At 45.1% G+C, this 11,826-nt stretch overlaps 2 protein-coding genes across 2 annotated transcripts; both read right to left on the reverse strand.

Moving 5' to 3' along the window:
- Positions 1-1,120: 1,120 nt before the first annotated feature.
- On the reverse strand, positions 1,121-4,778 carry LOC123354659 (nicotinamide N-methyltransferase-like). Its single transcript, XM_044996781.1, has 3 exons — positions 4,627-4,778; positions 3,410-3,617; positions 1,121-1,635 (listed from the first exon to the last, which is right to left on the reverse strand). The coding sequence occupies exons 1-3, from the start codon at positions 4,760-4,762 to the stop codon at positions 1,203-1,205; spliced, it is 777 nt and encodes a 258-aa protein (XP_044852716.1). The 5' UTR covers positions 4,763-4,778; the 3' UTR covers positions 1,121-1,202.
- A 318-nt stretch (positions 4,779-5,096) lies between these two features.
- Positions 5,097-10,073, reverse strand: LOC123354660 (indolethylamine N-methyltransferase-like). The gene is made up of 3 exons (XM_044996782.1): positions 10,009-10,073; positions 7,409-7,616; positions 5,097-6,488 (listed from the first exon to the last, which is right to left on the reverse strand). Exons 2-3 carry the CDS (start codon positions 7,510-7,512, stop codon positions 6,053-6,055), a joined length of 540 nt encoding a protein of 179 aa, XP_044852717.1. The 5' UTR covers positions 7,513-7,616; positions 10,009-10,073; the 3' UTR covers positions 5,097-6,052.
- Positions 10,074-11,826: the final 1,753 nt, after the last annotated feature.

Genomic DNA, 11,826 nt, shown 5'->3' on the forward strand with positions numbered 1-11,826 from the left:
TTCTGGCTCAATAAAGCAGGAATCGAGAGTGGGGGATTAAATTGAATCACCTGTCATGGGTGTGTGATGCCTCAGGGGACTAAGAAGGAGGGGAACTGAGGCACAGTAGTGCCCCCAGACTGGGGTGAGACTGGTGCCCAATCACCACACACACACACACACACACACACACACAGAGGCTCTTTTCCAAGGTGGACCAGGGAGGATCCCTCACGAACTGCCTTATCATCTGTGAACCCCCCAGGTTGCTCTGCTCTGAGAGACTGTTAATAGTAGCATGTTGGGAGCCAGAGGGAAGGTGTCCAAGCTGGCGGTGGGGCCGTGAATGTGCTTTCCTTGGAAAAGACAAAGACAAAAAGACCTGCAGCCGCATCATCTGCTGGGTTAGGTTTGCCTGATCTACTATAGTAATATACAGGCTGAAAGGCACTGACCAAAAGCCAAAGCAAAAAAACCCCAGTGCTCTCCTATGGGGAATGCATGGTTACTATGTAAATAGGTACCCAGCATTTGCAGTGTTAGTATCTGTACTGGTATTATAGTAGCAGCCAAGTGGGCTAGGCATTGCACAGACACATAGGAAGGCACAATCGTTGCTCTGAAGAGCTCCCAGTCTTAAAAAAAAAAAAACAATAAAGAAACAGACTGTCCAGGTCTGTCTGTCTATCTATAGACGCTGCTTTCAGATCAGCTCTGCACACTGATGACTCCTAACGTTCAGAAAGCAGATCCTGAGACAGCCTGTGAAGTGAATTACGGGGGCGGGAAAATGTGTCAAGAGCACTGGAGTAGCAAGAGTAGCTGTGGGTCGAGACTGAGATGTCCTGGTCGAGTTTTGTGGGACCCCAGTGCCTGGACCAGCTGGCAGTCTGCTCACAACCAAACATGTTCACTATGGGCATCTGAGGGTCTTAAAAACTGTGAATTGTGTTAGCCTCATGCCTAACAAGGACACCTATGGTTTAGTTCTATTTTTAAGGCATCCAAGAAAGAGAAGAACAAAAAAGAAAGATTTCTAGCTCTGATTGATTGGTACTTAGCCAGTAACAATTTGTCACTGGCATTGTGTATTTCACAACAAAGGCTTAATGTATTTAACATGGATGGAGAAAATATTGCATTGATTTCATTGTTATGTTTATTGGTAATATTATCTCACTTCCTGCGGGGAGGGTTTCCTTTACCCAAACTCCCCAAAGGATTTATATTGCTTCCTCTTTGCGAGCGAGAATGAAGAACTTCCCAGAGAAATCACAGCTGTCATCGATATTATCACCCCTTACGAGAACCTCAAACTCCTGAATGATGAAGCCAGTGTCACTGAGGGCTTCCCTCAGAAATTCCTCTCCCAGGACCAAACACGAGAACCTTTTGGGGCCAACCATGTAGAAACTGCAGCCCAAAACTCCACTCAGCACCAAGTGCCCTGCTGGCTTTAACAGGGAGCTGATGTTCTTCAGAGCAATGCGATAAGTGGTCAGATCTTTGCAAGCAGCTTCCAAGCACAGTGATGAAATGAGGCAGTCAGCTGGAGGCAGGACGATTGGATCCATGGGGTTGCTTTGGTGGACATCACATTTTAGAACTTGTTTGATGGTTTTCCTTAATTTTTCCACTTTCTCAGCCTCCTTTCCCCTACAGAGACATACACATATACAATACAAGATGAACTCCAAAGGGTTATCTGCAATTTCAGTGTCTTTCTATAATATAGGTGTGAATATTAGAAGGAAAACATAATTCGCTAGAATGATGTCTTTTTGCAGGACCTTGTGTTAACTTTATCTTTAATTCCCTTTCCACGGGTCATGCTTTAAGATATGCTGGAATGCCAAGCAACATTAAATCCTTGCTACCACATGTTGCTCAGAATTCATCAACAGTTTTCAAACTGGGTGATGAACTCTGGCTACTTTTTCAGTGGACCCTCTGTCTGAATTTTGGAGTATTAAAAGAAAAACTGTTTCAGTGGACTTCCTCTCCCTTCCCCTGGCCGCCGGCTGAATTTAGGATTTTAAAAAATCTACAATCAGGTGAATTTACATCAGCCACATTTCCCTCTGCATTTCAAAGTGGAAAAGTGACAATATTGGTTGATAGCTCTCGGATACTGAGACCTCCTGGGGACCCTATACAGACTCCTGCCATGACTGAAAACCACATTCCCCCTGCTCTTTCCCCTACAGAGACATACACATATACAATACAAGACGAACTCCAAAGGGTTATCTGCAATTTCAGTGTCTTTCTATAATATAGGTGTGAATATTAGAAGGAAAACATAATTCGCTAGAATGATGTCTGTTTGCAGGACCTTGTGTTAACTTTATCTTTAATTCCCTTTCCACGGGTCATGCTTTAAGATATGCTGGAATGCCAAGCAACATTAAATCCTTGCTACCACATGTTGCTCAGAATTCATCAACAGTTTTCAAACTGGGTGATGAACTCTGGCTACTTTTTCAGTGGACCCTCTGTCTGAATTTTGGAGTATTAAAAGAAAAACTGTTTCAGTGGACTTCCTCTCCCTTCCCCTGGCCGCCGGCTGAATTTAGGATTTTAAAAAATCTACAATCAGGTGAATTTACATCAGCCACATTTCCCTCTGCATTTCAAAGTGGAAAAGTGACAATATTGGTTGATAGCTCTCGGATACTGAGACCTCCTGGGGACCCTATACAGACTCCTGCCATGACTGAAAACCACATTCCCCCTGCTCTTTCCCCTACAGAGACATACACATATACAATACAAGACGAACTCCAAAGGGTTATCTGCAATTTCAGTGTCTTTCTATAATATAGGTGTGAATATTAGAAGGAAAACATAATTCGCTAGAATGATGTCTGTTTGCAGGACCTTGTGTTAACTTTATCTTTAATTCCCTTTCCACGGGTCATGCTTTAAGATATGCTGGAATGCCAAGCAACATTAAATCCTTGCTACCACATGTTGCTCAGAATTCATCAACAGTTTTCAAACTGGGTGATGAACTCTGGCTACTTTTTCAGTGGACCCTCTGTCTGAATTTTGGAGTATTAAAAGAAAAACTGTTTCAGTGGACTTCCTCTCCCTTCCCCTGGCCGCCGGCTGAATTTAGGATTTTAAAAAATCTACAATCAGGTGAATTTACATCAGCCACATTTCCCTCTGCATTTCAAAGTGGAAAAGTGACAATATTGGTTGATAGCTCTCGGATACTGAGACCTCCTGGGGACCCTATACAGACTCCTGCCATGACTGAAAACCACATTCCCCCTGCTCTTTATTTTCTCCCAAAATTTCTGCCTGTATTTACCACTGATTATGTTGCAGCTTCCAGCTGATCAGTATAAGTAGATGCTGCTGCATAGACAGACTGAGCAATATACCAGGGATTTAGGCAATCTGCTTTTTCCAGCCCCTGTACCTGTTTCCCTCTAGCTCACACACGTATTTCACCACTGGAGTCCAGTCAAATGCTCCTGGCTCGTTCTTCAGCCATTTCTCCAGTTCCTGGTGGTTCCGGTATGTATAGTCTGAAGCGATGATCTCCTTAAAGGACTCGCAGGCGGAGAGGAACTGGTGGATGGTGGGACCACTGCCAATATCAATCAGGGTGTCCCCTTTCACCACACCTGGTTCAGAATACAGAATTTCTGGAGCTCATTGCACCTTAACCAGACTAAATGCAGCTTGATCTCAATTATACTTAGTTGATTTAGTTTTAATACACCTAGAGTTAATCTTGCTTCCACTGAAGGCAATGGCCAAACACCTAGTGACTTCAGTGTTACCAAGCTTTGGCTGCAAGTCCTCAATGCTTCTTGACATACAGATTAACATCAGATACCCTTTGTTGTTGTTATCCCTGTTTTACAAATGAGGCACAGAGCAGTGATGTGATTTGCTCAGGGTCAAAGGGAAGGTCAATGGCAGGCTTGAGAACAGAACTCAGGTGTGGTAAGTCTCAGTCCAAGGCCGTACTGCATGGATGCTTGCAGAAAGGGGAGGATGGGGAAAGCTTTCTGAGGACCTGTGGTACTTTCAAAGGCTGAACAATAACATTTAGCCTATTTAATGGGCTTTTTAGCTAGAAACACTCGCTGAAGGGTCCTCAGCCCCCCTGTACTACAAGGTGAGACTTGATGAACTGCCATAGCATGTTTGTTGCACATCAGATAGGAGTGACCCTGGAAACTAAATAACTAATGCATATTACAGGATACTTCACCACAACCCAGGCCAAAAGGTGCCATGACAATAACCTGATTTCTTATGTCACAGACAAGCATAGTTGCAGGAATCAGGGGTGCGGGAGGTGCTGCAGCACCCTCAGGTTTTATACAGGGCTCTGCTCTCGGCCCCGCATGTGTGGTCTCGGCTGCCGGACCCACGCCCGGGCTCTGCTTCTGGCTCCTCAGCAGGTTCCCGGCACGTGCCTGGGTTCCCAGCTGCTGGCCCCAGCCTCATGCCCCTTAACCTGTTCAGGTCCACCCCTCCCGTAGTCATAACTCTTGGTTGAGGCATGGACAGGGGTGAGGGGGCTGGCTTTCAGCTCCCCCACTATTAAAAATGTTCCAGCGCCACGGCAGACCAGGATAGATAAGCCAGGGATGAGTCTCAAATCCCACCAACAGGCCATACCTGAAGTGAAGGTTTTACAATAATGTTTCAGGGAAAAGTTAAGATATTCCTCTCCCAAGGTGTCTTCTCCAAATTTAAAATATCCGAGATAGGCCTTTGGATCAAAGGCCCTGGTGCTCGCTCCGAGTCTGCACATAAACTGTGCTGGTTTTCCCAGGGTCCCCTACCCACAGTGAGCTGTCCCTGCTGACGCACAATCTGAACTCTGCCTTTTAACACTTCCATGTGCCTGCAAAAAGAGTGCAGCTGTGGCTGGTCTGGTTCCAGAGCTCGGGCTCCAGTCCAAGCCCAAATGTCTATGCAGCAATTTTCCAGCCCCGGAATCCAATCCCCATGAGCCCTGGTCAGCTGACCCGGGCCAGCCTCAGGTTTTTTATCCCTGTGTAGACATACTGGTATAGTTTTAATCCAGATATATTAACCTGTAAATCTCCTTCTGCAAAGGTAATAATAAGACCTGGAAACACAGATTATTGCGTATGGGAAACAGATCTTTATTAGGCAAGCACCGATTGGGTGGAGATTACAATTATTCACCAAAACAAATCATTCATCCAACACCATGGGCCAATGCAGCTGTCAAGCCCCAGCCAATCAGTTCAAACTGATCAATGTTAAAATCACAGTGAGGTTATTGCCGTTATTGATAACGATGTGTCCAGTGTGAGCCATGTTCTCAGTGCCGGGAGACAAGACTCCCAAGGAGGCATGAAGCCTGCCCCAGGCAGTTCACAGTCTCGTGCAGTTGGCATAGAAAGGCATAAAGCGAAACACAGGACATGGTTGTGAGTTCCAAAATTTGTGGTAAGAAAGGAGTAGCTCAACCCATTATCAAATGTAGCTATTTGTGGAATTTGAATGTAGAGTCAGCTCAGGGGCAGAACCTCTGTTCTTAAAGGTCTGCGGTGGTTAGGCCTGTAGATGTGTTTTGATCCTCTTTCTAAACCTCATCCATCAATAATTCCAAATCCAGCACTGATTGGGCCCAGTGCTGCACCACTGAAGCCAATAGGAGTTTTGCCACTGACTACTGGGAGCAGGCTCCAGTCCATTAGCAGTGAGAAGGACTTTATATGATTCATTATGTAATTATCATTAATTGCACAGCTGCAGCATGAGACTAGGCAAAACATGGCAAGAGCAGGGAGAGGATGAAGCACGGTAGGGTGCAGCTGCACTGGATGAAGCACAGTGGGGTTGGAGGCCAGGGAGACATTATGGCAGCTCTGAATGGGAAAGGACAGAGATGAGGGCAGCTTTAGTGGCACAACAAGGGGTTCAAGCTAGTGCATCCTGAACAAACAGGTTCTCCAAGGTGCTTGGAGGTCATCAAAGCTCTATAGCGCACATTGATTTTCAGATTTACCAGCATCTACAGCTAATCTATTCTGCCTCTCTACTTGCCTTGGGCTGATGTATTTTCTTTTTAATCTTCTTTGCCCTTCCCTTTGGAAGCAACTAGGTAAGAGATCCCCTCATGCTCTACCAAACTAGCTGTATGGCATATGGGAGTCACCTCAAACTGCAAAATATCATAACCGGCCTCCTTCACTGCTTCCTCCAGAAACTCCTTCTCCAGAAAGAGGCAGGGAAACTTGTGTTGACCAACTACAACATGACTACACTTCATTGTGGTCACCATCAGCAAATGACCCCCTGGCTTTAACAGGGAGCTGACATTCTTCAGGGCAGCACGGTAGGTACTCAGGTCTTTGCAAATTGCTTCAAAAAAATGGTTCAAGAACAGGCAGTCAGCAGGGGGCAGAGAGGCAGAGGTCACAGGGTTGAATTTGGTGACATCACATTCCAGAACCTGCTTGACCGTTCTTCGTAATTTCTCTTCCTTCTCAGCCCACTTTTTCCTGGAAAGATAAATATAACACTGAAGATAAATGTGCTACTGTTGTGCCAAAGAGCCCTTCGTATCTCGGACCAGTGCACACAGTCAATATATCTGCAATAGGCTCAGTGGATGAGAGTTACATAGTCACACGAAATCTCTGCTGGGTGGAATTCACCTGCTTAAAGCCATATTTTCAGAAGAGCTCAGCTCTCATTTAGCCAGAGTTGGTCACACTTTATATGAAGCTCCATTTATAGTGGTTTTATAAGGGTTAATAAATGACACAGGCATCTTACAGATACAAGTACTATGTGTCATAAATGTTTGGTTATCAGCAAATCTGTAGAAAATGGTGCAAATCGCTATAAGCTATCTATTGATCTGTTGGGCTGTGTAACAATTTTGAGCAACAGACTAAGCCCTTATTAAAAAATGTTCTCACCATTTATTCACCCTTTACAGCCCATTCATATCAATGGAAGATTATATAAAGTGTGGCCAATAATCTAAGGAGCTCAGCACCCCGTGTGCTCAGCAGTTTGGAACATCTGGCATTTACGGCCCATTTTGAAGGCTAAAATGGGAGTGAAGGGGGGTTAACCCTGAAATGTATGCCACTCTGCGGGGGGGGGGGGGGGAATTACCCTTGTAGGAGTAAACCTTCCTCTTGTAAGTGTTGCAATTTCAAGCCCTGAGTCTGCTGAATTGATAGGAATCCCTTGCTGGGGTCGCTGGAGAGGAGTCCTGGCTCCAGACTTTTCTTAAATTTTTCCTTTCCTTCAATCCATTTCTTTCCTTTTATCCGTATTGAACACCACCATAACACATAATACTTATTAGGAAACAAGCACCCCAGAGAAGGAAGATCCACAAATTAAAAGGGATTTTGACATATTTTCTTTAGTTAAATTGTAACAGAACTAGGTCTCCCTCCCGTACCTGTCCCCTTCCAGCTCACACACGTATTTCACCAGCGGAGTCCAGTCAAATGCTCCCGGCTCTTTCTTTAGCCATTTCTGCAGTTCCTGGCAGTTCCGATCCATATAGTTTGCGACAATGATCTCCTCGAAGGACTCACAGGCAGAGAGCAGTTCGCAAATGCTGGGCCCACCGCCAATATAAATCAGGGTGTTGCCTTTAACGCCATCTGGTTTGAAATGCAAAATACCTGTGTATCAGCACATACGGCAGCAGAGGATGGGAGAGTAGGAGGTTTAGGGGGCCGAGGGTTCAAGCTGGACAATTTCCTCTCTGGGTTTATAAAGGGTTTTAAGAAGGCCAGTTCCAGGAGAGGTAAAATGCAGTGAAGGACCCTGACTGGCTTCAAGACTGAGCTTGATAAGTTTATGGAGGGGATGGTATGATGAGGTTGCATCATAAGTAGGTTGAAAAGGATTTGATTTGTATCAGTAAATGTCAATAAAGATTGATTTCACCACACACAGACAAACTGACTAAAAAGCATTTCCATTGATAGTAACTGAAATATACAGCTAGACAAAGTAAGAGAAATCCTGCTCCAGAACTTCTTGGACTTGGATTTGAGGATATTTAGCTGTAATATTTTGACATGTGATATTGACAATTGGTGTTTTAAAGGTTATAAAAGTTAAACTTTTTAAATCTGTGTCTACTGTCATTAAATAATTGTTCTCTGACTCCCCCCACCGGAATGTCATACAATTTCCGAAAAGTGTGAACATTTAAATCAATCAAAATAAAGAAACTTAAAAATAAACATTGATCTTCTCCACTGAAATTATAAAAAACATTAACATTGAATTCTGCCAATCCTGCCTGTAAGTCAGGTTTTTAAGCCTTCCCTCTTTCTTTGTTGCTCTCCCCCTGGGCCCTCTCTGATTCGTCCGTGTCTTTCTTAAAGCTGGCACTGGGAGATCTCATCTCATCTTTCATTTCAATAAATAAATTCAATTAAAGCTAGTTTCTACGCTGAGGAGTTGTGGAGAAAGCTTTAAAAAAATAACAACCCGAAAAGCTCAAAATCCAGAAGGCACCAAAACAAAACCCAAGAGGTGTTATTTTTTAAAATCTATTATTTAAACTCACTTGGCTTGGAGTTAGCAATACCCACACAGCCCAGGTAGTTTTCAAAGTGCAATCTACAGTCCCACAAGCCTAGACACATGTACAGTTTGGGAGAAAGTCCCTCTTTCGGGGACAGCTGGGGAGCTCTTTGACTAGCGACTCCAGGCTCAATGGCACATGCTGACTTCTGATCTACCACCAGCCATTCGTCATCACGATGCTGGGACCAGGGCTTGGCGGGGAATGGCACAGAGCTCTACTGCATGGGATGAGGAGCTGATCAGTCATGTAGAGAGACTGTACTTAAGGCACAAACTAGTCAAGGAGGATTTGCTCTGTCCTGGTCTGTGCCATACCCACTGTCACCAGTGATGTCGCCAACCACTGCCCCCAAAAGGACCCTGTGCACAAACACTGATGCAGCTCTCTACCTCTCTCTCTCTCCTCTCCCCTCTTCCATGCTGCCACGATCCAGGTGCACCTTCTCCACTGTTGATTCTTCAGGCTCTAGTGGGCCCCATTTTATGCTTCATCTCAGACTCTCCTATTGACTTTGGGAGACCCATCTAGGTCATTAGCACAGCCCAGTGTTGTCACTGCACACACAAGAGTTATTATGCTAGAGGACTATACTACTCTCAATGCACCTATTGTGGCAGGCTTTTGTAATGAGGATGACCAGCTGTGACCCATCACGCCATAAAGCAGGGGTAGAAAGATAATTAGGGAAAATCTCCCCTACTAAAAGAAATCCAGATCTACACAATCATGTTTCCACCAACACGTATCCCACTATAAAACAGCCTTTGTGCAAACAGAATGGCACAAAACACAGCCAACTCACCCAAAATGAAGGTCTTAAAGAAGTTTCTCAGAAGAAACATCAAATATCATTTTTTTCACTGCTTGTAGAGTCAAAGGAATAATAAGTTTTCAAAAATTCTTTTGGATCAAAAAGTTTCTCCAAAGATTCTTTCTTAGGGCGGCTCTGGTCCATTTTCTCTCTGAGTTTGCAAACGTTCAACTGCCCAGCTGTTCCCGATCTGGGTTTATATGGGGTTCCTACGCTCTTCCCGGCCATGGCTCCACCTTCTTTTGTCCAAGTATCAGATTACAGGCTTTCTCCACAACTCCCTCACACACCCCTGTGACCTGGGGTGCCTGGGGCTGCCGTCACTAAAAATGCCAAGGTCAGGGCAGGCTGCAGAAGGGAGAGCAGAGACTCCCCAAACTAGTGGTTAACACTGAAGTTAAACTCACCAAGCAGTCACAGACTGTACTTCTGATCTCCCACACTGGTTATCAAGAAGTTCAAAAAAACAAAAGAAATCCCCCCCAGCCACCTTACTGCATTCCAGTTCTCTGGCTCCCAATCAGCACCTAGGTCCAGTACAGTGAGAAGTTATTTAAAAACTCTGCTCACATATACCAAACGTCCTTCTGACCCCATAGCATCAGCCACGTTACCAGGGCAATATTAGTTTGGATCCTACCCAAAATACCGTGCTGACAGCCAATCTTTTAGTGCAGGGATCGGCAACCTTTCAGAAGCGGTGTGCCGAGTCTTCATTTATTCACTCTAATGTAAGGTTTCGCATGCCAGTAATACATTTTAACATTTTTGGAAGGTCTCTTTCTATGTGTCTATAATATATAACTAAAATATTGTTGTATGTAAAGTAAATAAGGTTTTAAAATGTTTAAGAAGCTTCATTTAAAATTAAATTATAATGCCAAGCCCCCCGAACCGGTGGCCATGACCTGGGCAGTGTGAGTGTCACTGAGAATAAGCCCTCGTGCCACATTCGGCACACGTGCCATAGGTTGCCTACCCCTGCATTAGTGTCTAAAACTAAAGGTTTATTATAAAGAGTTGTTAAGGGTTAAGAGTTGTTAAGCACTCAAATACGTTCAGAGACTTCCAAGTCCGTACATCATGTTCTTAGGAGTACTGGTGAGTCTGCTGGCTTGGAAGTCCCTCTGGAACACATCCACAGCTTGGACGGATCTTTCAGTACTTTATTTAGAGCTTCGTTTGTAGAAAAGTTCCTCCAGTTACTACATGCCGTGCTGACTCATAAGGTGTATCCCCTGCCTCCTCTCAATGGGTCAATTGTACAGCTGATGATCCTTGATGGACCATCGAACAGGCTAGGCAGTGCTGTCGCCAGACTGGCTGGGGGTGTCACCCAGAAACACAGCACAAGTTTGGAAATACAGACATACCCTACATATCTCTAAGTCACTATAAAAAGGCAATACAAACATATGAACAAGATTATCAGCCTTGGCAAATCAGAACATTTTCACTGACACCTTACACAGCATATCTGGCATGATTCATCCCAATTTTATAATATTGGTGTTAATAATATCATAAATGGTCACCCATATTCCATACAGCATCACAGCCCCCAACTCCAGTGTCTCCCCAACCCTTCATGAACCTTGAACCCTTCTCCCCCAAGAGAAGTACAAAGTGGGATGCCATGGCCTTTCCTGTGGACTCTGGCTCTTCTCTGAGCCCTGGCCATCTGCAGAGAGGCAACTGCATCATCTCATGCCCCTCTCTAGCTACTGGTCGGGTACCGTTCGTCCCAGCCTGGCTCTGCTTGTAGGTTCTCATGCCACCATAGCCCATGATGGTGGCACCGCTGCAAGATACCCGGATGTATCACAGTCAAACCAGGAACAAGCAGTACATGGGAGCGGTGGGGACATTGTGGTGAGCTGGTTGCACAGTTACACACATTCTGGGCAGTCCCCGATATGCAAAGCCCTACAGCATCTCACCTGGGCTAGCTTGGGCAGCTCCGTGCTTAGCATTCGGGAGTTGGTGGCTCCCGTTTGAAGGCGCCTGTCTCTCCCTATTCATTGCATTGGTGGATCGCTGTGTTGTTCCTGTGACTTTCTAGGCATCTAAAAGTTAGGTGCCATGATGCTGAATGCTGCAACACCCAAGTCCCTTTGTGGATCTGGGTCTAAAACTCTTCTGGCTAATTCCCCTGAGAGAACTGGAAAGGAGCCTCTCTGTAGAAGGAGCATTGGGCTAAATTCTCTGCTGGTGGCGTAACTCCACCAGGGTTAACTGAGCCCTTGGGGACTTTGGCCTCATGTCCGAGGAGGCACCGCTTCCATTTCAGCCTTGACCAGGTCAGCGTCCCAGCTGCACAGGAGGGAAGGGGTGAAGGGAAATATGTTGTTTATTGAAGCGCTGCCCTGACATCGCTTGTATCTAAACAGGTTTATTGCTCTTCCGCTTGGTACTTAACCCCTCATTTTACCTCAGAGAAAGTGGACTAGGACTACGT

This window comes from Mauremys mutica, chromosome 22 (assembly GCF_020497125.1).
Source record: "Mauremys mutica isolate MM-2020 ecotype Southern chromosome 22, ASM2049712v1, whole genome shotgun sequence".
Classification (NCBI taxonomy): Eukaryota; Metazoa; Chordata; order Testudines; family Geoemydidae; genus Mauremys; species Mauremys mutica.

Bases quoted from the DNA above. Each gene is read 5' to 3' on its own strand.
- LOC123354659 (XM_044996781.1), bottom strand. From the start codon at position 4,762: ATGTGCAGACTCGGAGCGAGCACCAGGGCCTTTGATCCAAAGGCCTAT. The intron at 3,618-4,626 runs GTATGGCCTGTT...ATTCTGAACCAG, and splicing joins TTGTAAAACCTTCACTTCAG to GTGTGGTGAAAGGGGACACC. The intron at 1,636-3,409 runs GTACAGGGGCTG...ATGTCTCTGTAG, and splicing joins TGTGAGCTAGAGGGAAACAG to GGGAAAGGAGGCTGAGAAAG.
- LOC123354660 (XM_044996782.1), bottom strand. From the start codon at position 7,512: ATGGATCGGAACTGCCAGGAACTGCAGAAATGGCTAAAGAAAGAGCCG. The intron at 6,489-7,408 runs GTACGGGAGGGA...TTATCTTTCCAG, and splicing joins TGTGAGCTGGAAGGGGACAG to GAAAAAGTGGGCTGAGAAGG.